Source organism: Carcharhinus amblyrhynchos, chromosome 1 (genome assembly GCF_965287045.1).
Source record: "Carcharhinus amblyrhynchos chromosome 1, sCarAmb.v2.hapA, whole genome shotgun sequence".
Lineage (NCBI taxonomy): Eukaryota > Metazoa > Chordata > Chondrichthyes > Carcharhiniformes > Carcharhinidae > Carcharhinus > Carcharhinus amblyrhynchos.
Window position 1 is genome coordinate 47,930,538 of NC_137324.1, and position 27,578 is coordinate 47,958,115.

The following is a 27,578-nucleotide window of genomic DNA, read 5'->3' on the forward strand; positions in this document are numbered from 1 at the left end:
ACGTCAGTTGGTACGTGACCTCAGACTTCTGTATCTTTTTCCTGATGGAAGATGGTGGAAGAGCGTATGTTCGGGGTGCATGGGGTTCTTGACTCTTTTCTGATGCAGTGGGAAGTGCAGACAGAGTCAGTGATGGGATGCTTGTTTGCATGATGGACTGGGCTTTGTTCACAACCCTTTGTAGTTTCTTGTGGTCTCAGACAGAGCATGTGACACAACCAGAAAGAATGCTTTCTGTGGTGCACCTGTAAAGGTTGTTAAGAACCGAAGCGGAAATGCCAATTTTCCTCAGTCTCTTGGGAAAGTAGAGGCATTCGTGGGCTTTCTTAACAATAGCGTTGGCATAGAGACCCTAGGACAGGTGTTGGTGATCTGGACATCTAGAAACTGGAAGCTATTGGCCATTTCCATTTCATTCCCCCATTGGTGTAGATAGGGGCATGTCCTCCGCTGCTTCCTGAAGTCGATGACTATCTCCTTCATTTTATTGACATTGAGAGAGAGATTACTATCATCGCACCAGTTCACCAAATTCTCTGTCTTCCCTATACTCCGTCTCATCTTTGTATGAGATCTAACGATAAGAATACTGTTACGCTGGAAATGTGAAATAAAGAAGAGTAATGCTGGAAAACAGAATTAACATGTCAACTTGTTGACCTTTTATCAGATGTAGGAAAAGATACAAATTTAATAGATTTTAAGCAGGTGAATGGGAAGGGGCTGGGCAATGAACAAAAGGGAAAATCTGCAACAGGAGAGACCAAATGACAAAAAGAATTAGTTGTACAGGGCCAAAGGGTTAAGGAAAGAAATAACGCATGAGGTTTACTGCTCATGGGCAGAACTGAAAAATTTGATGGACCTGCAAAATGTCAGTTGATTTCAGGTAGAATTGCAGCAGATTGGAAAATCCCACCCAGACCAATGAAGGCTATGTCTGGAGCACACAAACGAAAGAAAGACAAAGATAATACTGAAACATTCAAAATGATGGAAACAAAATGGAGGCAGAGGTTACAGTGGGAAGTTGTTAAATTCAGTATTGAATCCAGCAAACTTCTTTGTCGCAATGAAATCATATGGGCATCAAAAATTGAAGGGGAATATTCAAGAATGTTTGGCTTACTTTTGAGAAAAAAAAACAAGATGTGAAATAATCTTATTTGGTGTTCAAAATTCTGGAAGGTTTTGATAAAATTGACTACGTTGAAGGGTCTAATGCCAAGGCATGTTTAAGTTAAAAACTAGCAAGGTAGGAAACTGAAAATCAGTCATGCAGAACCTCTTCATCCATGAATAATGGTGAGTCGTGAAATAAGTGACTAGGGAAGTACATTGATGCAACAGTAGGAAGGAATTGAAGAAGCAATTATATTTGCCTCCGCAAAGCAAGCCAAAATTGAGGTTTGTGGTGAGGAAGCGAATCATCCAAGAAACAACTTTTAAGCATTAATGTTTTCTTGCCCATATTATCTGCATGAAATATTGGAAGAAAATAATACACTATTGCAATGTTTCCCAGTCTTTAAAATTTCTGGCGATGGTCAGAATTGTCCAGGATCCAGAGCTCTGTGCCTGAACCTCCTCTTAGACCTACTTAAAATGAAGAAGGTAGTGCATGCCAGCATGCACATGATGCACACGGACATGTTGAAAGCAACCATGAAGTCAGGGAGACTTGGATCCATGTTGAGGCCTGGCTTTAAAGATATATTTCTGCTCTTGCAATGGAAATTACTCAAAGTAAGAGCAATTTGTCTGAATTTTCTGAGGTAAGGAACACTATATATTTATAGCACCAAAAATATCAGTAATTGTTGAATTATTGTTATCAAAAATGTTGGACAGGATATTCCACACAACCCTCCATGTGTTTTGCAGCAGTGGGGGTAGCCCGCTATTTTCCAGCTGGGAGATCCTCAGGTCCCTTCGTTGTCAAGGCCCCCCTTGAATTCATCAACACCAGGAAACTCATGGCCAGAGTGGGCCCGGAAGATCCTGCTGGTCTGAACAGCCGGAAAGTTTTGGCCAGTGACTTTCATTGCTGTGCTTTGCTGTAGTGAAATGAGATAATCCCTTCTATGTCTTTATATTGCTATCTGTTGGTGGGGTAACCAAGATGACTGGTGCTACCTAGAGTTTAGACAATACAAGACTCATGAGGCAAGTATCTCTGTATAAACACGTAACTTTATTTAAACCAGCAGCCACCAGGCATTCATCAAAGGGTCAAGTAGCTCTGACATAGAGCAGCAAAATCTCTCCAACATATACAATGAAAACAGATCAATTATAGTTTTTTTCTTATCAATCGTTCCCGCCTTTCTGTAATCTTAGATCAATCATTTTGAGGATATACAAATCAATAATAATACCTTTTGAATACTTTAGCCAGTCACACTCCATTCTTCAGCATAACAGTGCTTTATTAGTCTGTGAAATCTGGAAACTCCTGTCTTGGTTAACCTCACTCCCTGGTTACCTAAGTCTAAGATGCTCAGCCCAGAGTTCAAATGAATATTCTCACAGGTTCCCTTAAAGGTCACTGACTAACCAGATGCGTGACACCACACCAGGACACCAGTCCATTTTGTCCAGACAGTTAATAAACCATGTTCATGAATTATGATTAGGTGTTCCAAATATTCTTCCATCCGTAACTTTAACTGATGAATCTTGCATATTTCCAAAATTCAATTATTCTCTCGAAATATGGCTTCATCCTAATGTCTTTTTATTGTGAGGCCTGGCAGTAAATTGCTTTTGACCAAAGCGAACAATGTTGCTTAAAATCAATAGTAATACATTCAGCATATGCTGAATCATAATCACTCATTTGAAGTAATTACTGCATCTCAAATTGCTCCTTGTTAATTCGAAAACTCATTTTAAAAGTCATATAATTGAATGCTGCTAGTTCTGTCAGTGCCTCAGTGTCTAATGGTTTAAAAGTCTTACCACCCCATTAGGGGTCCCACTTACACAATCTCATGACTGGGATGATAGCAGCACCACAAACAAGAACCTGGGTGCGTGTGCTGTCTGCCATGAAGGGAACTGGGGATAATAAGGTGTGGTGTGTGGTGTCAAGGATTAAGTGGAGGGGGCAGTAAAACAAGCTTGGATCTGAGAAAATGATGTTGCTAATTTTCGAATGAGCTTTTCTTTCTATTGCAAGTGAGCAGTCCTGGAAGGTGTTGTTGGAGGGAGGCATGGTAGTGTGAGATGGTGGTAGGGAGAATGCAGTGGGACAGTCGGACAGATCTATTTACGGTGATCAGGAAACTATTGTTAGTTTGCGCAGGAGCAGGTTAGGTGAAGCTTTTTAATTGACAAAACTGATAGGGGACCTTTGATTGTTTTTGCCATGTTTGCCTCCAAATACACAATTCACTGGATTTCAAAGAGCAAAATGCAGCACTCCCAGTACATTCCTGGCTACTCCTAGTCTGTAAAAAGTCTGACTAGCCTGTACAGGACCAGGTCTAGGATAGCTTGCTTCCTCGTAGGTTGCTTTACATACCGTTCAAGGAAACTGTTGTGGATACATTCTATAAACTCCTTCTCAAGACTACCTTGACTGACTTGGTTTGACCAATTGATATGTAGATTTAAATCCCCCATAATAATTGTTGTACCAGTTTTGCATGCAAGAGTTATTTCTTTATTTATTTCTTGCCCCCACCATGATGTTATTTGGTGGCCTACAGCTCTGTCTATCCTTGACTTTTTCGTCTTACTATTTCTAATTTGTACCCAAAAGGGTTCAACCTTTTTCTCCATAGAACCTGTATCATCTCTCACTGCCGCCCTGATATCATCCCTAAATATCAGAGCTATACCACCTCCCATACCTCCTGTCTGAACTTCTGAACAGTCTGACACCCCTGAATATTTAACTCCCAGTCGTGACCATCCTGCAACCATGTCTCAGAAATGGCCACCAGATCATACTCATTCATGATGATTTGTGCCATCAATTCATTTATCTCGTTTTGAATGCTGTGAGCATTCAGACAAAGAACCGTTATGCTAGTTTTTGTACCTTCTTTTTGAATTCTAATACCTCCATTAATAACATTTCCTGAGTTCTTCCTTTTAACTTTTTTCCTAATTTTCAATGTAGCTGAAACCTTCTCCCCACGTGCTAACCTGCTGCTTTGCTTTCCATTATCCATTATACTTCCTATAGTTTTACTCTTCCCTTCCCCTCAACTTGCTAGTTTAAGTCCTTGTGACCACGTATTTCTCACATGCTCTCACCAGAAGCACCTACTCCCCAAGTCGTACCCCTTTTACTCTTCTCTCTTGAAGGACCCCACATACCCAGACATTCTCTCTTCTACTTTCTTCCTTTGGGAAAAAGATACAAAAGTCCAAAGTCACGTACCAACCAACTCAAGAACAGCTTCTTCCCTGCTGCATCAGACTTTTGAATGGACCTACCTTGCATTAAGTTGATCTTTCTCTACATTCTAGCTATAAGGTGAGGTATTAAATGAGTACTTTGTGCCAGTATTCACCAAAGAGAAGGACTTGGTGGATGATGAGTTTGGGAAAGGATGTGTAGATGGTTTGAGTCATGTTGAGATAAAAAAGTAAGAGGTATTGGGGTCCTTGAGAAACATTAAGGTAGCTAAGTCCCCAGGGCCTGATGGGATATACCAATGAATTCTGAGAGAGGCAAGGGAGAAATTGCTGGGGCCTTGAGGGAAATCTTTGTATCCTCACTGGCTACTGGGAGGTCCCAGAGGATTGGAGAAAAGCCAATGTTGTTCCTTTGTTTAAGAAGGGTAGCAAGGATAATTCAGGTAATTACAGGCCAGTGAGCCTTACATCAGTGGTAGGAAAATTATTGGAGAGGATTCTTCGAGACAAGATTTATTCCCACTTGGAAATAAGTGGACACATTAGTGAGAGACAATATGGTTTTGTGAAAGGGAGGTCGTGTCTCACAATCTTGATTGAGTTTTTCGAGGAAGTGATGAAGATGATTGATGAGGGTAGGGCATTGGATCTTGTCTACATGGTCTTCAGTAAAGTCTTTGACAAGGTCCCTCATGGCAGACTGGTGCGCAAGGTGAAGTTGCATGGGATCAGAGATGAGCTGGCAAGATAGATACAAAACTGGCTCGGTCAAAGAAGACAGAGGATAACAGTGGAAGGGTGCATTCCTGAATGGAGGGTTGTGACAAATGGTGTTCCTCAGGGATCAGTGCTGGGACCTTTGCTGTTTGTAATAGATATAAATGATTTGGAGGAAAATGTAATTGGATTGATTATTAAGTTTGCGGACGACACAAAGGTTGGTGGATTTGCGGGTAATGATGTTGACCATCAGAGGATACAGCAGGGTATAGATCAGTTGGAGACTTGGAAGGAGAGATGGCAGATGGAGTTTAATCTGGACAAATGTGAGGTAATGCATTTTGGAAGGTCTAATACAATAAATGGCAAAACCCTTAAGGGTATTGATAAGCAAAGGGGTCTGGGTGTACAGGTACACAAATCATTGAAAGTGGCAATGCAGGTGGAGAAGGTAGTCAAGAAGGCATACGGCATGCTTGCCTTCATCAGCTGGGGTATTGAGTTTAAAAATTGGCAAGTCACGTTGCAGCTTTATAGGACCTTAGTTAGGCCATACTTGGAATATAGTGTTCAGTTCTGGTTGCCACACTACCAGAAGGATGTGGAGGCTTTGGAGAGGGGACAGAAAAGATTTAACTGGATGTTGCTGGGTATGGAGGGCATTAGCTATGTGGAGAGGTTGGAGAAACTTGGTTTGTTCTCACTGGAGTGACAGAGGTTGAGGGGCGACCTGATAGAAGTTTACAAGATTATGAGAGGCATGGACAGAGTGGATAGTCAGAAGTTTATCCCCAGGGTAGAAGAATCAATCACAAGGGGGCATAGGTTCAAGGCACGAGGGACAACGTTGAAAGGAGATGCACAAGGCAGATTTTTTACACAGAGAGTAATGGCTGCCAGGAACTCGCTGCCTGGGGAGGTAGTGGAAGCGGATACAGTAATGACTTTTAAGGGACACCTTGACATGTACATGAATAGGATGGGAATGGAGGGATATGGTCCCCGAAGTGTAGGGGGTTTTTGTTAAGTCGGGCAGCATGGTTGGTGCAGACTTGGAGAGCCGAAGGGTCAGTTCGCATGCTGTAATTTTTTTTGTTCTTTGTTCTATGACTGTAACACTACATTCTGTGCTGTGTCCTTCCCTTCTCTATGAACGGTATGGTCTGAATAGCATGCAAGAAACAATATTTTTCACTGTATGTTAATACATGTGACAATAATAAATCAAACCAAATCAATCTCTCAATCCTGGCCCCTGACTGCTGTCTGTCACCCTGCCCATTGATACCCTGGACTGAAGCATGGTTCCATGGTTCAGTTTAAATTTGTTATGGACAATGAAATTGACAAGTTGCAGAAAAAGGTTTTGGATTGAAGGAGAGTAGATTTTAACAAAATGAGGCAGGATCTGGCCAAGGTAGACTAGAATGAGTTACTTGTGGGGAAATCTACTGAAGTGCAGTGGGGGGGGCGGTGTTCAAAAATAAAATGGGGAGAGTACAGGTTCAACATGTTCTCTCTAGGGTAATAGGAAGGTGTAACAAACCGGGAGAGCCATGGATGACTACAGACATTCAGGATACAACAAGAAGGAAATGAGAGGCTTTTGACAAGTATAAGGGGAGTAAATCTTCAGAGACATTAGTGGAGAACAGAAAGTGCATGATGGAGCTTAAGAAATTAATTCAGAGAGCAAAGAGGGGATATGAGAAAGCTCTGGCTGGTAAAAGTAGTCATGATGTGGATATTGCCAGTGTTGGACTGGGGTAAACACAATAAAAAGTCTGACAACACCAGGTTTAAGTCCAAACGATTTATTTGATAGTAAACTCACTAGCTTTCGAGGTTTCCCTCTTCTTCAGGTGAATGGAGAGTTCCATTCACCTGAAGAAGAGGGAAACCTCGAAAGCTAGGTGAATGGAGAGTTCCATTATAAGTAGGTATAAGTAGGGCAAATCCTAAGATATTCTATAAGTATATCAATGGGAAGAGAATAACCAGGGAGAGAGTAGGGCCCATTCGGGATCAAGGCAAAAAATCCATGTGTGGAGGCAGATGACATTGGTGCGATGTTAAATGAATATTTTACATCTGTCTTCACCCATGACAATGAGGGGGTAGTTATGGAACTCAGGAAGAGAGAGAGAGATTGTGAGGCTCGAGAGAAAATTATCATCGGGAGCGACAAGGTATTGGTGGGCTTAAAAGCGGAAAGACCTCCAGGTCTGGATGAATTGTGTCCCAGGCTGTTATGGGAGGCAAGGGAGGAAATTGCAGTGGCTCTGACCCAAATTTTTAATTTCTCCTTGGCCATCAGAGAGGTGCCAGAGGATGGAGAACAGCTCATGTAATCCCAATATTTAAGAAAGTTTGTCGAGACAAGTCGGGGAGCTACAGACTAGTGAGTCTCATGTCTGTGGTTGGGAAACTACTGGAGAAGATTCTGAAAGAAAGAATCTATCTCCAAATGGAGAGATAAGATTTGATCAGGGATAGTCAGCATGATTTTATCAGAGGGAGGTCATGCCTAACAAATTTGATTGAATTTTTTGGGCATGTAACCAAGTGTGTGGATGAGGGTAGTGCAGTTGATTTTTTTAAGGAAACTAATGCACATGGGATATGGGGTGATCTCATAAGGTGAATTCATAATTAGCGGTAGGAGACAGAGGGTGGCGACAGATGGCTGCTTTAGTGACTGGAAGCCAGTGACCAGTACTGTGCCACAGGGATTCTTGTTGGCCCCTATTGTTCGTCATTTATATAAATGTCATAGATGACTATGGGGGTTAAGATCAGTAAGTTTGCTGATATCGCAAAGATTGGCCGGGTGGCTAACAGTGAGGTTGAGTGTCTTGGGTTACAGGAAGATATAAGTGAGATGGTCAGATGGGTGGATAAGTGGCAGATGGAATTTAACCCTGAAAAGTGTGAGGTGATGCATCTTGGAAAGAGTAATTTGACAAGGAAACGTACTAGGAAAGGAGTGACACTGGGAAGTTCTGAAGAACGAAGGGGCCTTGGTGTGTTTACCCATAGATCACTGAAGGTGGAAAGGCAGGTTAATAGGGTGGTGAAAGAGGCATATGGCACACTCGCCTTTATCAATCAGGGTATAGATTATAAAAGCACAAAGGTCGTGATGGAGTTATATAAAACTTTGGTGCAGCCACAGCTGGAATACTGTCTGCAGTTCTGATGCCACATTATAGGAAGGATGTGAATGCACAGGAGGGAGTGGAAAGGAAATTTACCAGGATGCTGTTTGAGAATGAACATTTAATTTATGAAGAGAAATTGGATAGGCTTGGGTTGTTAGAGAAGACTAAGGGACGAACTGATTGAGGTGTTCGAGAACATGAGAGGCATGGACAGGGTGGATAGGGAGCAGCTGTTTCCCTTAGTTGAAGGGTCAGTTATGAGGGGGTCTAAGTTATAAGTGAGGGATGGAAGGCTTGGGGGATTTGAGGAAAAATATTTTTACTGAGAGTGTGGGGACAGTCTGGAATGCACTGCCTGGGAGGGTGGTGGAGGCGGGACGCCTCACATCCTTTAAAAGTACCTGGATGAGTACTTTGCACACTATAACATTCGAGCTGTGGGCCAAGTGCTGGCAAGTGGGTTAGGTGAGCAGGTCAGGACATTCCATGTGTTGGTGCGGACTCGATGGGCTGAAGGATCTTTTCTGCTCTGTAGTTTTCTTTGATTCTGTGACCTTTTAGTTGGAGAAAGGCCTGTGGATTAAGGCTGGGGGGATGGAGGTGGTGGGGGGAGGGGTGGGGGGGGGAGGGCTGACGGTGGTGGTGGGTGGAGGGGGTTTGTAAAATCCAGTCCTATGCATCACGAAGAGTTGGTGTGAGGGATGCTGTGAATGGAAGAGGAAGTGACCCAGTACTGAGATGGGCTCCAACACTAGGGGTAAAAGAGTAACAATAACAAATTAGGAAACAGCATATCCACTTTACATTCAAAATGACAAAAAAAAATGAAGATCTTGATAATGCCAGCCTGTTCTTTAAAGTGTGTGTTACCGGAGCTCAGAATTCAATAGTACGAGGTCATGTGGGGGCAATATGCTCCAAAGCATGAGAGGAAATTTGGAAGTCTGTGTGCAAAGGCTTGTGATAGTCCTTTGCATGGAATTGTATTGTTGCACCCTCTTTAGGCGTAATCAGTTGCAGCTGCCAGACAAACCAGACCAGACGTTTAGGTGCAATGATGTTTGGGAGCAGACTGGGTGAAAGGGTTTATGCTGCTAAATTCTCTTTGTCACACCTGCTTTTGGGACACTATTTGCAAACAGGCTGAGGAAAATTGTCCACAAGCCTGAAGTAAAATCAGTGGATCTTCTCAAAGGACTCCTGTCAAATCACTTTAGTTTAAAAATGCAGTAATGATGTTGAAATTCATGTTGCAATATCATCATCGTATCAATGTTGCACAACATAATTTTGATGACAGTAATCCATCAATCTTCCTGTATACCAAATAGCTGCAAACTCAAAGATGTTAATCAGTTCTTCTTTCCTTCAACAACACTTCTTTAATATTTATTTTGTTTTTAAATTTTTAAAGGTTGGCTACTTGTTTACATAATTGAGTTTTGCTGCGGTAATTCCCTTTTGCTTTGAAAAGAATTGAAGTAAAACTACATGCTGATATCTTGAATTGAGAGATGAAGAGTTATTCCATGCCCTTTATAGCTTTTATTGTTAACCTGTGAGGCAGTAGGCAATGAATAAATTATAACCTCATTAACATTATTTATATTGACATAACACATAAAGTGTGAAGATGAGCACCATACTTAAGTAAATACAGTTTACTTTTCAGGATTACAATGACATTTCTACCTTTAATTTTAGAATTCAGTTTTTCTACCTCTTTCTCCTCCTCCAAATTGTTCCTAAAAGCAGCGTCATTGACTAAGCTTTTTCTTTATAATCCAAATGTCTCAGACTTTGACTGGGTAGCTTTATTTTTTTCACACTTCTACGAATCACCTTACAAAATGTTGCTACATTAAAGGCACTTAGTACATTTTAAATTTCAAGCCAAGATAGGAGTTTGTTTTTATCATCCATATAACAAGCCTGATGTGAGGTAACTCAACGTGCCACATTCCATTTCTGTATCGCTTCCAACATTTCTATTGCTTTACTCCAATCTGTTCTTTTGGCAAGGTATATTTTTTCTTTAATTGAAAGGATGTACGTGTTTACTTATCCCTTTGACAACATGTTCCAATTAAATAATTCAACAGCAAACTTTTATGAGTTTTAAAATAAACAAGATTATGTATTCTCACGCATTTACCACAAATTAAATCCAACATCAGACACACTCGTTCTCACACATTTAATCACACAAACAAAAATCAGATACAATTGAAGATAATTTATTTCTACAGCTTATTCATCAATGATTTACGGGGCAAGATTCTCCGGCGTCCCATCAGCATTTTACTTGTTGGCGGGAGGCAGCGGGCCATTCGCTGGCAACGGGCTCCTCTGGTCCCACCACTGTCACCACAACTAAAGCCACCTCACACAGCCAGGAAACCCACGATGGGGTGTGCCATCGGCAGGACCGGAGAATGTCACTGGTGTGAATGGCTGGAGAATTCCCGCCAATATCTCTGGTCTTCCACAAGGCAGGACTGTACTCTCTCAGCTGTTTTAGTTCTTTGAGGTTGAAGCAAGGGTCATATAAAGTGAAGGTTTCTCAGCAAGCTGTGAGGTTTTTTGTAGTCAAATTTCTAGGAGGTTGCTTTTCAGATGAACTTGACGGTTTGGAAGGTCCTTCTCTCTATTGGGATCTCCCACTTCCAAGGTCTTGCTTTTAATTAGCTTGGCTGTTTGGCGATACACCATTTGTTTGTGATCTGGCTTTCTGATCACTGAACTATTGAATCACTGGCTTTGGTGGAACTGTTTGTAAATAGCTCTTAGCTGATTTTTAAAAGTAGACAAAAACACAACTGCTTCATTGTATGACTTTTCACAACCTTAAGTCCTTTTCCAAATTAGGGATGGCGCTTATGTTGATTCCACAATTTGTGGTGGATTTAACACCACTGATGATTTGAAGCAGTCATTGTCTTTGTTCCTGAATGCCCCATTCAAACTGATAATACCCATTTTGAGTGGTTTACAGTGAAGGACATTGAATTACATAAGTCTGGAAGGTGCCCTTATGCTGGTCCATCCTTAAACAAAGAGAAGTGTGGATCTCCCGAATGGTTGTAAATGACCATATTTAATTAGCTATTTGCTTGTGACATGGTACTGTCTGCAGCTCAAAGGCCAAATGTCTCATGATTTGCAGCATCCACTTCTAGCCCATTTGTGCCCAGTTTATGAAAGTATTGACAGAGTTCAATATAGCCTGTGGCATGACACAACCAACAATTCACTTTCAGGTACATAGAATCATAGAATGATAAAGAATAGAAGGAATCTATTTGCTCCTTTGCCCCCTGCCAGCTCTTTGAAAGAGCTTTCCAATCAATCCCATGCCATTGCTGTGGCCCCATAGCCTTGTAATCTTTTCACCTCAAATATTTACCCAATTCCCCTTTGAAGTTTACTATTAAATCTGCTTCAGTATCCTTCCTGGAAGTGCATTCCAGATCATGAACAACTTACTGTGCTGAAAAATATCCAGTGTTGCTTTTAGTATTTTTTTACATCTGTGTCCTTTGAAAAATGAGCCCAATGTCCTTTTGCACTCGATGTGGTCCATGTAAGGTGTGACATTTACTGAATGCAATGACTGATTCCTTTGTCTATTTGCTATTGACAGAATGTTTGCCAGACTCTCTGGTGCTCAGTGAATGGCTCGTGCCGCTCTAAGCTGGATGCTGCAGCAGATGGGACCAAATGTGGAGAAAAGAAGGTGTGTAAAGAGTCTCAATTCTAATTGGCTACAACAATGTACTTCAATGTCGTGTTCATCATAACAGATTCAACATGAAATGAACACATTTCTTTCAGCCAAGAAACTTGGTAGGGTAGGGGGAAGAAGAGAAAAGGAAAGCCCACCCAAGCCCACCCCAGGCTCATCTACATAATACAAGGGGATTGGTGGGCGCCAAAGTCGGCAGCCCCCACCATATTTAAATCAATACACAAGAACAGTGCAGTTTGTTACCCAGCTTATTTGTGTCGATAATACAATAGCTAAACCTTCCCTGCCAAAGACCCCCGACTTTACCTGTTTCTGGGATTCCCTTCTTCTGCTTCCTGGTTGCAGTCGTGATAGTGCTAATGTGTTCTTGCCACTGCCAGGTCTGATGGAGCTGCTGGCTTAAACAATAGCCTGATTCTGTTTCATTATTTGTGGTCATGATTACTGGCCCTTACCCTCACTATTTTCAACATATGTGCCCTTTGAAACAGTATCAGAAGAAACTGCATGTTCCCAGTAGGGAGCACAGATCAGGTTAAGTCTAATTGTTACAGTGATTTTTCTGATGTACAGTCCCAAATACATCTTCTCTGTGTTTTGACTTGCATTTTAATTTTCTTGAGGTGCCTTTCACGTAAGAGTGGCTTTACCAATCACAGTTTTATGTTGACGGAATATATTTAGAGAATTCAATTATAACAGAAAATAGTTTTCTTTTTTCTACTTTTAAGTATTTCTAATACTTTTGAATTTAGGAATAGATGTAAACACTGAATTTATTGTATCTATTGTCCTGCAATATTCTAGCAGTGAAACGAAGTTGGCTAGCACACTTCCATCTAGCTAGGCATGACAGAATATATTTTGCAATGATCTCCACTTGCAGACATATTGGGCAAAATTCTCCACCTTTTTGTCCTAAATGTGGTGGGGAACAGTCTTATGGCGCCATTCCTGCTGACCAGAATGGAGGGAACTCGCACCTGATTCCACACTCGAAACCTCATTAATTATGCATGAGTGAGTATCTCCCCCAAATCTCCTGGCGGGTCGGAAGTTGATTCATCCACCCACCCCCAGCTGGCGGTTTCGAAGGTCCTGGCGCCATATTGAAACTCCAGGCCAGCACAGTCATATCATTCCCTCCAGCCCAATTGCTGACAGGAGACTGTGCAGGATATCCAGAACCCAGCAGCAAAAGGTTAGCAGGCTCAAGATGACCTCTGCACCCCGACTCAATCACCATGCTTCCAAGGCCTTGATTTGAGGAGTCCAAGCACATTGACATATTCTCTACTCAAGGGATGGCTTCATGAATTGAATTGATTTCACCTCACTTCTCTGGACTATGAGGTTGGTGCCCAGGAGGTCAGTACAGTTGGCAGCCACACCAGTCACAATGTACAGGAAATGGATGAATGGTCTCAACCATTCTGCAGAATAAATCCTCTCTCAGGTCCCTCCAATATCAATTTCTCATCATGGCATCATGTATATAGGAACATAGGATTTAGGAGAGGGAGTAGGCAATTCAGGCCTTTGAGATCATTGTATACCAATGCACATGACAATAATAATTCAAATCAAATCAGCCTGTCTCTGACCTCCAACTCTCTCAAAGTCACATCTCCAGAAAGAAACCGATGCTTCACCCATGGAGTGAACTAATTCCCAGAATACAGAAATACTTTGCTGCATCCTCAACCTTCTGAACCAAATTTCTCGAACCAAGACCAGGAATTCTGACAGACAAAGCCCCTTGAGAAAACTGTCATTTGGCACTGACTTACTAAACTCATGTGAATTAATGACAATTCTGTTTTGATTTTTTTTAAAAGTAACTCAGAATTTGTACATTCCTCCCCTTTCTTTCCCAGATGAGCCCCACCCAATGTTTTGGATGGCACAGTGGTTAGCACTGCTGCCTCACAGTGCCAGAGACCCGGGTTCGATTCCCGGCTTGGGTCACTGTCTGTGCGGAGTCTGCACATTTTCCCCGTGTCAGCGTAGGTTTCTTCCGTGTGCTCCAGTTTCCTCCCACAGTCCAAAAGACATGCTGGTTAGGTGGATTGGCCATGCTAAATTCTCCCTCAGTGTACCTGAACTGGCATTAGAGTCTGGCGACTTGGGGATTTTCACAACAACTTAATTGCAGTATTAATGTAACCTACTTGTGACTAATAAATAAACTTTAAAAAAAGCTTTACTATCTTTCTCTTACTTTCTACCTTGTATGTTCATGACTATGAATGTGTGTTAATCATCCAGTGATATGGTAGATGGGATGGTGGTAATGTGCGCATGTCTGATTTTGATTTGATTTATTATTATTGTCGTGTGCATTAGCATAGTGAAAAATATTGTTTCTTATGTGCTATATAGACAAAGCTTACCATTTATAGAGAAGGACACGAGAGAGTGCAGAATATAGTGTTACAGTCATAGCTGGGGTGTAGAGAAAGATCAACTTAATGCAAGGTAGGTCATTTCAAAAGTCTGGCGGCAGTAGGGAAGAAGCTGTTCTTGAGCCTGGAGTCCAGTTTTCTCTTCTGAGGTTAAATTGCAACTGAAGAGAGAATTTAAAGCTGAGTAACTAAAATAATTCAACCATGTCAGGTGGAATTTTACAGCCTCTCTCATCCCGAAACCGTAAAATTCTGCCGGAGATCAACAGACCTTTCCATGTTCCGCCCTTTGCCCTCTCCGAGTCCTGTGGTGAGCGGGCCAGTAAAACACCGGCCTTCAACTCTCAGTCATGTGGTTTTGGGTCGAGCTAGTCAGCTAATGACTTTAAGGGCCCTTGTATTTGGAGCAGGTAACTGTGGAACCATTAGCACAATATTAGAGATGAGGGGTCACAAATATTTCTGCCTTTGTGCAAAGCTGGCTGGTGCAGACAATCTTGTCTGTTAGTCCTTTGTGTTGGCTTGGCTGGAATGTTTATAGAATGAAATGCTGTTGTTTAAAAGCAAAACGAGTGAAACTTTCAAAGTCTGAAGTTAATGTGATCCTTGGGGACGTGTCAATGAAGTTCACTTGTGTTTCTCTCTTGTCTCGCAACAAGAATTGCTCACCAATTCATTTTGTACCATTTTGTTGGTCAATGCCTAAGATCCCTACTCACTTCCAGCCTCAGGACCTGACTAACAAACCATTCTCCTTGTGGTGAAACCCAACACAAACTGGAGGAACAGCACCTCATCTTTGGATCAGGCATTTTGCAGCCTTCTGGATGTGACATTGAGTTTAACAACTTCAGATTATGAACTTACCCTCCATTATTCCCCCCTCCCCACGGGGTTAGTCTGGAACTTTTTCTTACATTTTCCTTTTAGAGGTTGCTAACTCTTGTTCTGCAATTAATGCATTTTGCTATCTGACCTATATGCCACTACCAGCTTTGACAAAGGGGCATCTGGACTCAAAACTTCTGCTCTTTCCTCTCCTTACAGATGCTGCCAGACCTACTGAGATTTTCCAGCTTTTTCTCTTTTGGTATTATTTTAGTTTTGCCGCTGTTAGTATCTGCCTTAGTCTTTAACACTGTCACTACCACTCTCTTTGCCATGAGCCCATGAAATCTTTGTCAAATCTCTGCCAAGCTCCCACCTATGCTCGATCTATTTTATTCCACCTGCTCCACCCATTCTCTTTTCTACCTCTTCAGCTCTGAGTCATACAAACTTAAAATGTTAACTCTGTTTCTCCAGAAATACAAGACCTGTTGACTTTTCCATTTTCTATTTTTATTTCAGACTTCCAGCATCTGAAGTATTTTGCTTTTAGACTATTCTCCCTCCCAGCATAAGTGCCTTTGCCCACTCCTTTCCTTTCCCCTTATTGACTCCAACTTCCTACCCGCTTCCAATTTGTATGCAAAGAGAGAAAAGGATTCAATGACTTTAGATTGCTATAGGGCATTGTGGGATGTAACAGGGTAAAAGAGCAAGATGCATGCCAAATGAATCTGTAAAAAAATTGATAAGGGGGTTGGAAACAATTGTTAGATTAGAGTATGCTGAGTTACTGATGCATTGTCCTCGCACAACCCAGCTCTTGCAATAAGGATTTTGTGGTTTAAAGATAGTGAGTCTATCACCAATCAATCATTATTAAAGAGTAGATCAGTGCCAACTCCTGCAACCACATTTAGTTGAATATGGAAATCAGGAAGTTGCTGTCCAAGTGCCCCTGCTCTTCTAGAAGCTGTTGGTAAGTTTCTGTGATTCAACATTCAATATATAGAACTATATATAAAATTACAGTAATTCAGCGATCAATAAGTAATAAAGTCACCATAACACGACAACAATTTGCATTTATATGTTAATGTTGTGAAATGTCCCCAGGTTGCACTGCTGCTTCACAGCTCCAGGGACCTGGGTTCAATTCCCTGCTTGGGTCACTGTCTGTGTGGAGTTTGCACATTCTCCTCATGTCTGTGTGGGTTTCCTCTGGGTGCTCTGGTTTCCTCCTACAGTCCAAAGATATGCGGGTTACGTTGATTGGCCATGCTTAAAATTGCCCCTTACTGTCCTGAGACGTGTAGGTTAGAGGGATGAGTGGGTAACATGTAGGGTAAAAGGGGTAGGGCCTGGGTGGGATTGTGGTCGGTACAGACTTGATAGGCCAAATGGCCTCTTTCTGTACTTTAGGGTTTCTATGAAATTCTAAAAATGAAAGGAGTATCCCATTCCAGGAGTTTGGTGAGTTAGCCTTTGTCCATTGTTAAAACGTCCAAAGATTTTCAGAACTGTTACCATGTGTAAGATGCAGCCATTTTATCACTCCAGCCATACTGGCTATCTGTAAAAATAAACAAAGTTTAAGTGAGAGAATATGAAAGGCAAACACATTTTTAAGCGTTTATTTCTCTTACACCTTCCTGGCATTGTAAACCTAACAGTAGCCATCAAAGTGGGTGCTGAAGGTATTGAAGAAATAGTGTTCGCCCACTTGTAGTCTAGCCATCCCACGCACACACTTCCACAAGCTTGTCTCATTACAAGTCACCCCTGATTTGGGGCTGGTCCACCGTTCACTGGAGGGGGGAGGGTGGGGGGTGGGGGGCAGGCAGGCAGGTTGAGGGGAATTGAGGCTACAGATGCTTCTCCAAAAGAAAATCTACAGAGCATTTATAAAGGCCTTTTGGACTGTTGGAATTGTATAAAAGCAAAGAATGAACTGCAGCTATACACAACATAGTGTATTGCCCAGCTTATTATTGTGCTTGTGTTGTTAGCACTATTATTAAAATTGAATTCATAGAGTGCAATTTAAGTTGTGGTTTCAATTACAGACCAGTTTGATTTCATTGGTGGGTTTACTTCTGGAAACTATAGTTCAGGACTAAATCAATAGTCACTAAGAAAAGTACAAGATAATTATGGAAAGTCAGCATGGATTCATTAAGGAAAAATCATGTTTAACTAACTTGCTGGAGTTTTTGAGGAGGTAACAAAGAAGTTTGATAAGGACAATACTGTTGCTGTGGCTTTTCTGAATTTTCAGAAGGCGTTTGATAAAATGCCACACAAAATTCTACCTCATGGAATGAAAGGTAAAGTAGGTACTTGGATAAGAAATTGGCTAAATGACAAGAAACAGAGAGCAGTGATAAACGGATGTTATTCAGATTAGAGGAAGGCTTGTGGTGGATTCCCACAGGAGTCAGTGTTGTTCTTCCTGAAATATATCACTGTCCTAGACTGTGGTGTTAGAGACATGGTTTCAAACTCTGTAAATGATGCCAAGATTGAAAACTCTGTCAACTGTGATCAGGATAGTCTTGAACTTCAAAGGGACATGTTGATGAATTGGGCAGACAAGTGAAGAAGTATTTCATTTGGCAAGAAGAATATGGAGAAACAGTACAAAATAAATGGAGAAACTCTAAAGGAGTGCAGGAACAGAAGAGCCTCAGTATATATGTACATAAGTCATCGAAGATGGCAGGGCAGGTTGAGGGAACAGTTAATAACGTATATAATACCTTAGGTTTTATTAATAGACATTGGGCCCAATTTAACTGTCAGGATACCCCCGTTTTTGGGTGCAAAAACGTGATAAAGCCAGGCATGAGGCAAATAGCACAATCTGTGCCCGCCTCCGCACCGGTTCCCCCTGTACCAAAGCCCGAAACTGGCCACGATTGGGACCACGCCCGAAAGAGGTACGATGGCCATTTAAATGTATTTGCATGCATTTAAATCGACTTAGTGGGCTGCATGCCCAACATTACTGGCCCTTCTCCCTTTACCAACGCGTTTGCCCATCCAGAATTGGCACGAAACAGACATGCTCCATATAAGTCTGATTCTGGGGCTCCAGTTAGTGGGGAGGTAAGTGCCGAGCATCCGACAGCTCTCTGCTTGAGATCGGTAGGTGGGGGAGGTGGGTCCAACGGCTCCCTGCTTGTGATCGCTGGGGGAGAGGGGCCCACGATGGGTCTGGGTCTGGTGGGGGGAGGATAAAGGAGTCAGTAATGTTGTGGGGGTGGGGCAGTAACTGTGGGGGTCAGGGAGAGGCATTATCCGGCCCAGGCATGATGTGGCAGGGGAGCCGCATTCTATCATTTTTTTCTCTCTATGCAGGTTTATTTGGAGGTGCCAATCAGAGCTGCGGGAGTTCGGGCACATTAAGCCCCACCCATAGGCTTGTGTAGCGTGATTCGGAATTGTTGATACTTTTTCAGGCAGAGTGGGTATGGGGGCACTGGAGAGTGGGTCTAAAAGTCAGATCTGAAACATTCTCAGTTTCAAGTCCACCCAGCACATAGATTCAAAATGGTAAAATAGGGTGCATTTAGTACAGGAGTGAGGCAACCATCTTAAAATTGCATAACGGTCTAGTTTGACCTCACCCAGAAAAATCATCTATACTTAAAGGAGGTTGTGAAGACATTGGAGATAGTACAGAGAGGATTCGCAAGAATAATTTCAGAGATGAAGAACTGTAGCTATGTGGATAGATTAGAGAGGTTGGGTCTGTTTTTCCTTGAAGAAACAAAGGCCGTGAGGAGATTTGATAGATCTTGAGGTGCATGAACAGTGTAAGTAGAGAAGTGTTCCCACCCAAGAACATCAAGAATGAGCACAAATTCAAAACAGTTGACAAAAGGAGTAAATTGATGTGAGGAAAACATTTTCATCTGAGGGTGGTTGGAGTCTAGAATGAGCTTCTTGAGAGGATGGTGGAGGCAGGTAGATTGAGGTGTTTGAAAATGAATTGGACTCTATCCCAAAAGACAGAATAAGCAAGGTTATGCAGACATTCAAGATGGCGCCAGAGTGTGGCAACTTCTTGCAGGCTGTCATCAGAGTACCCTCTAATTCCATCATTTACTCTCATTCTTTGCTTTTATAACTTAAACTCTTCTCAACTCCCTAACAATGCATTCTGCACCCTATCCTTTCCTTCTCCCCTATGTACTCTATGAATGGTCTGTTTTGTCTGTATCGTGCGAGAAACAATGTTTTCCAATACATGTGACAATAATAATCCAAATCAAATCAAGATAAGGCAGGGGAATGGGATGAGATAGAGTGCTCTTTCAGGGAGCCAGTGCAGAATTGATGGGCTGAATGGCTTCCTTCCGCACAATGAAGATTGTCTGATCTTGTGAAATATGGCCACTGAATTTACTTGAATTTAACCTTAAATTAGTAGGATGAATTTTTTGGTGGGCACGCTCACTAATCAGAAAAATGATTTGGAAAATGCTTTCTATTTATTTTCACTGTTAGCTATGGTTAAAAAAAAACATTAGTGGCAACCATAACCCAGTTTGTAGTAGGTGCATATCCACAGTGATCTCTTTGATAACTCGTTTTTAGTGTGGAAGCAAGTCATCCCCCACTCTGAGGGTTTTCCTAAGCAGAAGAAGAATCACTGCAGCACTGATGAGGGTAAAGGAGTTGGCAATGGCTCTTTGGTGAAATAGGAATTGAATTTTGTGTTTATATTTAATACTGAGCCTGCCAACAACTTCAAAGATTTTCCTTGGCTGTTGAAACAATCACTAAATTACACAGCCTGTTGTAACTTCAAGATTAATAGAAATCCAGACTAAATATTGAAAGATCTTTCTGATTCACATAAGTGGATGTCATTGTTTAAAGTTACTTTTTGGCAAGCAGTACAAAAACCCACGTTAAAATCCATAACAATGTATATTCCTGTAATTACTTTGCTTAATCATTTTGTGTTTGAATATCATTCAAATATCTCATCTTTAGTCTGTAAGGACAATGACACTCTAGATTTACATAGTGTCTTTACCTTAGTTAAGTATCCCTAGGCAGTTATCAAGCATGATTTGATATCGAGCTCCATAAAGAATTATTAGGACAGTTGGTCAAAGCTTGGTCAAAGAGTTGGGTTTGAAGAAACATCTTAGAAAAGGAAAGACAGGGTGAGAAGTTTAAAGAGGAAATAAAGAGCAACGTCTTTGGTTACTGGATTTGGTTTAATTTAATATTGTCACATGTATTGGTACACAGTGAAAAGTATTGTTTCTTGCTAGCTATTCAGACGCAACATATCATTCATAGACTATGTAAGGGTAAGAAAAAGGAGTGGATACATAATATAGTGCTACAGACATAGCTCAGGTAGAGAGAAAGATCAGCTTAATATATGGTAAATTCATTCAAAACCTGATGGCAGCAAGGAAGAAGCACCCTGCCATTAGTAGTGACCAAAATCAGCGCTGCTCAAGCAGGTTGCGTCTGTTTTCGGGTGCAAAAACTTGATAAAGTCAGGCATGATGTGAATAGCACGATCTGTGCCCGCTTCCGCACCGGTTCCCCCTTTACCAAGGCCCGAAACTGGCCGTGATCTGGACCGTGCCTGAAACACGAAGCATTTAAATTGACTTAATGGGCTGCACGCCCAACATTCCGGCACTTCTCCCTTTACCACCGCGTTCGCCCATCCAGAATCGGTGCGAAACAGACATGCTCCATGTAAGTCTGATTCTGGCACTCCAGTTAGGGAGGAGATAAGTGCCGAGCATCTGATTGGAGGAGTGCAGATATCTCAGCAACTTGTTCAACTGGGTGGGATTAGCGAGATAGGGAGGAGAAAGTCAATGAAAACATTTGAAAGTGAGGGTTGTCAAATTTAAAATCAAGGTGTTGCTCAACTGGAAGCCAATGTAAGCCAGTCAGCACAGGAGACATGTTTGAATGAACATAGTGTGAGTTAAGACATGAACAACAAAGCTTCCGTTGACAGATTATCAGGGCATGAAAAGTAAGAGTACATTGGAATCATTAAGTCTAGACATAGGCGTCGTTATCTTAAAATATGTTTTGAACGCACAGATCAATTACTTTTCCTCTTTAATTGTCTTTCATTAACTTTCACCGTAAGTGTCCTAATGTCCTTGCTCTGGTTTCCTTCATTATAGAAACTAAAAGCAGGACTAGCCTATTTGGCCCTTCAAACCTACTCCACCTTTCTTTTGGATCACAATTGATCATGGAATTCAATATCCTGATCCTCCTTTCCTCTATATCACTTGATCTCTTTAGCCCCTAGAGCTATATCTAATTTCTTCTTGAAATCAGACAATGTTTTGGCCTCAGCTACATCCTGTGGTAGTGAATTCCACACATTCACCACCCTTGGGTGAAGAAATTTCTCATCCGCTGTCCAGATTCTGGCAAGGTCTCTAAATATAGATCTGGGGGTTGGGGGTGGTGTTGGGAGAGAACCCTTCCCCCCAGCTGATGGTTGACAGGAAAATCTGCTTTGAAATGGTGAGGATTCATTGCAATTATTACAATTTCGATTTGATTTATTATTGTCACGTATTAACAGACAGTGAAAAGCATTGTTTCTTGTGTGCAGTACAGACAGAGCATACTGTTCATAGAGAAGAAATGAGAGAGTGCTGAATGTAGTGTTACAGTCATAGCTAGGGTGTAGAGAAAAATCAACTTAATGCAAGGTAGATCCATTCAGAAGTCTGACAGCAGCAGGGAAGAAGCTGTTCTGGAGTCGGTTGGTACATGACCTCAGACTTTTGTATCTTTTTCCCGACTGAAGAAGGTGGAAAAGAGAGTGGCTGGAGTGCATGGGGTCCTGAATTATGCTGGCCGCTGTGCTGAGGTAGCAGGAAGTGTAGTCAGAATCAATGGATGGAAGCTCTTATTTCAAGCTCTTATCGTGATTTTCATAGATTGTAATATAGATAATACATAATGGATCATAGAAAATAACATACTCAGTTTTTGATGTGGTTTCCGAGTACGTTTGTTTGTTTACACAACTTAAGGTCACTAAAGATTCATTTTTTTCTTGAAAAGCTTTTTCCCAGTCTGTCAGTGATATACCTTCGAATGAGAGTTTTGTTACGTTGTCACATGTTTTCTTACACTGATATTTAAAATAATTCCCGTTGCTATTCATGTGTTACCACCCTCGGGCAGCACGGTAGCACAGTGGTTAGCACTACTGCTTCATACCTCCAGGGACCTGGGTTCGATTCCTGGCACAGGTCACTGTCTGTGTGGAGTATGCACATTCTCCTCGTGTCTGTGTGGGTTTCCTCCGGGTGCTCCGGTTTCCTCCCACAGTCCAAAGATGTGCAGGTTAGATTGATTGGCCATGCTAAAAATTGCCCCTTAGTGTCCTGGGAAGTGTAGGTTAGAGGGATTAGCGGGTAAATGTGTAGGGATATGGGGATAGGGCCTGGGTGGGATTGTGGTTGTTGCAGACTCGATGGGCCAAAGGGCCTGTTTCTGCACTGTAGGGTTCTATGTTCTATGTGTCCTGAGGACTGCACATTTGTGTACTGGATATACGTGGAGACATGAAAGTGGCATGGGGGATTTGAGGAGATAATGGGTGGGGGGAGCTTTTAATAATGTTGAGAGCTGGGTTGCTGTGTTGGAAAATGTAGGCAACCTTTTTAACCAGCCCACCTCTGAACCCATACTTCACACTGAACTCCATCAACTGCAATACAAACCTGAACCCTGTGAAAAAGCAAACAGTCCCAGCCAAAGTCACGCAGGTGTTGACTGCAGAGTTCAGAAGCCACACGAAGCACATGTTCTTGAACCTACATGGCTATTCGGCCCATCAAATTCTTGCCGACCCTCTGTGGAGCAATCCTTTCATTCTCTTGCTTTATTAATTTCCTTTTGAGTTTACACACACACACACACACACACACACACACACACACACACACACACACACACACACACACACACACACTCGCGTATGGAAATTGACAACACGTGCACCACATGTCACATTCTTATCGCTGTCAGTTCCTCAGAATGAATCTCTTATTTTCTTGATTTTATCAGGCCCAGAGCTCCAGAGTGAAAATATACACGTGCTTTAGAATATGTGCGTAAGAAGCCCTGTAGCTCAATAAAATCATCACATACAAATCTCATTGCAGCCTATAGCTTTTTATTATGGGACCGTGGTGTACAATGAAAGACATAGCTCCATCTGTACATGCCAACAACAATTACACCAGGCTCACATTTGTAAGGGTCTTATAAAAAAGCAATACCTGGCTGCTACATGTTTGACCCCTCATGGCACAACCTGCTTTGAGTTTAAAGTTTAATTATCAGTGTCACAAGTAGGCTTACATTAACGCTGCGATGAAGTTACTGTGAAAATCCCCTAGTCGTCACACTCAAGTGCCTGTTTGGGTACACTGAGGGAGAATTTAGCATGGCCAATGCATCTAACCAGCACGTCTTTCAGACTGTGGGAGAAACTGGAACATTCGGAGTAAACCCACTCAGACACAGGAAGTGCAGACGCTGCACTGACAGTGACTAAAGCTGGGAACTGAACCTGGATCCCTGGCACTGTGAGGCAGCAGTGCTAACCACTGTACCACCGGACTGTCTTGATCATTGATCTACAAGGGAATCCGGCTCATGAAAGTGGCGGACAGGAATGTGGTGTTAAGGCTACAAAGCGATTAACTATTATTTTATTGGTTGGCGGGGAAGGCACGAAGGGCTGAGTGGCCTACACCTCCTCCTATTTCTTATGATATTATAATCCAAGCCCCTTGCTGCCATATGATCACATACGGGCTTCTTCCTCCGTAGCTCAAAAATATCCCCTTTCTCATCATTATCCCTTCTTCTCTTGAAGCCACTGACCCATGTTGAGGTAGAAAACCGAGATACCAGCCACACTCTGGTTCCTCATTCGAGAAGCCATTTTTCATTTGTGAAATGATATTAGACTGTGTGAGGGGGGTGGGGGAAATGAGAGCTAATCCCACCTATCATCTACAAATAAGCCCTCTATAGCAGAGGGCCAATGATGGAGAACAGTATACAGTGGAACTATCTTCACCCAACCTTTATCCTTGCACGTCCAATTCTAGCATGAATTACTAGGTGGTGCTCAGGATTTAGAATTCCACGGTGTTGAAAGTTCTCACGACATCTTTCAATGCTGCCCTTGCACTGGCAAGGTAGCCTGGGTCCAGAACATATTGTAGCAAAGAATCAGAGTAATCATGCTCTATTTTCCTCATGTTATTCCCAAAGAGGTTGTCACAGCCAGTACGATTGAATCTGTGCATTTTGAGAAATTATGGATGCATTTCCTGTGATTTCTCCTCCATTTAAAATTAATGAGCCAATGAGGGAAGCAGGACTGGGATTGTGAGCTTGGAAAATTGGCCCTTATATGTCTATACTGTGGTTTGAATTGTTTTGGCTGCTCTTCAGATATTAAAACTCAGCGGATGTTTCAATTTAGCTTTGGAAAGATGCCATTACAGTTGAGAAAACATTTAGTACAAGCTCTGCAATATCAGTTATATATAAGCTTCTAAATTATACTCTTGACAACTCCCTACTCAGTCTTAAATACTTCAAGATGTTGGATGCAATAAAAAAATAATGCCTGGGTTTGGCTGCTGACTGCTTTAAAACACCACCGATTGCTACAAGGCCTTCAATACTTTCAAGAGCTCCAGAAAATATTTCTGCTGAAAAATCAATACTAACTGGGCAGTTCTTTTCTAACTTGTATTACCCAAAAAGTAATCTTTACAAATTTCTAGTCATGTCTTAAATTAGATTTTAAATATTTTGAAATAAACATAACTTGGTACATGAACTTGTGAAGTGTCCATACCACCGATGTGCTATGTATGAACCTATGAATAAGTCATTAGTTTTCAGTTAAGTAAAACAGCATGTAAAACCAACATCCTGAGGCCACACTTGGAATATTGTGGGCAGTTTTCTTCTCCTTACCTGAGGAAGGATGTTCTTGCTCTTGAGGGAGTGCAGCAAAGGTTTACCAGACTGATTCCTGGGATGGTGGGACTGATGTACAAAGAGAGATTGAGCTGGTTGAGAGGATGTTCAGTGGAGGTCAGAAGAGTGAAGGGAGATCTCTTGGAAACATATAAAATTCTAACAAGGCCAAATATGGTAGATGCAGGAAGGATGTTCCCGATAATGAGGATGTCCAGAACTCGGGGTCACAGTCTGAGGATTCGGGATAGACAATTTAGGATGGAGATGAGGAGTCATTTCTTCACTCAAAAAGTGTTGAGCCTCTGGAATGTATTGCCTATCACAGGGAATAGTTGTGGCCAAAACATTGAATGTATTCAAGAGGTGGCTAGATATAGCGCTTGGGGCAAATGGAATCAGAGGTTATGGGGAGAAAGCAGGATGAGGTTATTGAATTGCATGATCAGCCATGAATGTGGTGAATGATGGAGCAGGCTCAAAGGGCCGAATGTCCTCCTCCCCTCCGATCTTCTATGTTTCTATGACTGAGATGAGGTTTTCACCCAGAGAGTTTAAGCCTGTGGAATTTGCTACCCAGGAAGCAGGGCCAAAATATTGTATGTTTTCAAGAAGGAGTTATGTATTGCTCTTGGGGCAAAAGGGATCAAAGGCTTTGGAGGAAAGGCACAATCAATTTATTGAGTTGGATCATCAGCCATAATTGTAATGAATGATGAAATTCAAGAGGGTGATGGATGCCTGGAACTCGTTGCCGGGGAGGTAGTGGAAGCGGATATGATGGTGACTTTTAAGGCGCATCTTGCCAAATACATGAATAGGATGGGAATAGAGGGGTATGTTTCACGGAAGGGTAGGAGGTTTTAATTAAGTCGGGCAGCATGGTCGGTGTAGCTTGGAGGGCTGAAGGGCCTGTTCCTGTGCTGTCATTTTCTTCGTTCTTTGAAATAGGCTCAAAGGACCAAATGGTCTTCTGCTCCTATTTTCTATGATTCTATCCTACAAATGTTACTTGCCATTTATCAGCTCAAGCCTGAGTGTTGCCCAGATCTTCAAATATTTAGGTAGGGTCTTCTTCATTATCTGAGGAACTTCAAATTAATATATGATGGAGGGAAGCTCATTGATGAAGCAGCTGAATATGGTTGGGCCTAGGTCACTACCTTGATGAATCCCTGCAGTGATGTCTTGGATCTGAGATGATTCATCTCCAACAACCATGACCATCTTTTTTTGTGCTGGGTGTAACTTCATCCAATGGCGATTCTTTTCCCCTGCTTCCCAATGACTTCATTGTTCCTATTGCTGCTAAATGCCATCTGTGCTCAAATTCTGACTTGATGTCACCCCCAACTCACTTGGGGGTGAAGTTAGAATGAGCGTAAGGTTGCTGTTAAAGCAGCAGCTCCACATAACTTTTATTTCTCCTCAGTCTGTTCTTATTAAATCTGGATCCAAGTGAAGAATTTCTTTGTACTTGCCCTTTCTGAAATTCATTGCAGTGTAATGGAAAGTCACAGACCAAACACTCAGTTGCAACAATCACTCAATTTGATTTAAAATAAAATAAGATAAATTTCTGCGTGCAGACCCTTAGACTGTGGATAGGTCCAGGGGACCTCCTGTCTACCTCGGCTTACTCCCTCTGTGTTTTCATTTCACAGATCACGGCAATGAAATTGCCAAATACCGGAAGCAGATATTGCAGTAATAATCCAAAATTACAGCAATAACTAAAACGTACCGGAAACATAATTTAACTTAAAGTTACAATGCTTTTCTTCTGATCACTCTTAGATTTATTCTTTTTCCTTTTAATTCTCACACTCTCATTTTTAATACATTTTACATTATATATTTAACTTTTTACTCTATATCTACTGAATATTTCCTAATCCTATCTTAGAAATGCTTTAAAGCATAGTTTAATGATTCAATTTAAAGACCTAGTTTAATTACCTGCTTTTTTTCTTGCTTTGAGTTTCCACTTTCTATTTGGAAAGCAGCCTGCTTGATTGGCATCACATCCACAAACATCCACTTCCTCTACCAACAGCGCCCAGTAGCAGCAGTGTGTGCTATCTACAAGATGCACTGCAGCAATTCACCAAAGATCCTTAAACAACACCTTTCAAACCCATGACTACTTCCATCTCGAGGGACAAGGGCAGCAAGTTCCCCTCCACGCCATCCTGGCTTGAAAATATATCACCGTTTCTTTGCAGTTGCTAGGTCAAAATCCTGAAATTCCCTCCCTAACAGCATTGTGGGTCAACCCACAGAACATGGACTGCAGTGATTCAAGAAGGCGAC

At 41.8% G+C, this 27,578-nt stretch overlaps 1 protein-coding gene across 2 annotated transcripts in view; it reads left to right on the plus strand.

Moving 5' to 3' along the window:
- Window positions 1-27,578, plus strand: part of LOC145362534 (A disintegrin and metalloproteinase with thrombospondin motifs 12-like) — a 510,217-nt gene that overhangs the window by 275,222 nt on the left and 207,417 nt on the right. For both annotated transcript variants that reach the window (XM_080218577.1, XM_080218596.1), the window contains exon 10: window positions 11,896-11,988. In XM_080218577.1, coding sequence (XP_080074703.1) covers window positions 11,896-11,988 — 93 coding nt within the window. The remainder of the gene's footprint in view (window positions 1-11,895; window positions 11,989-27,578) is intronic.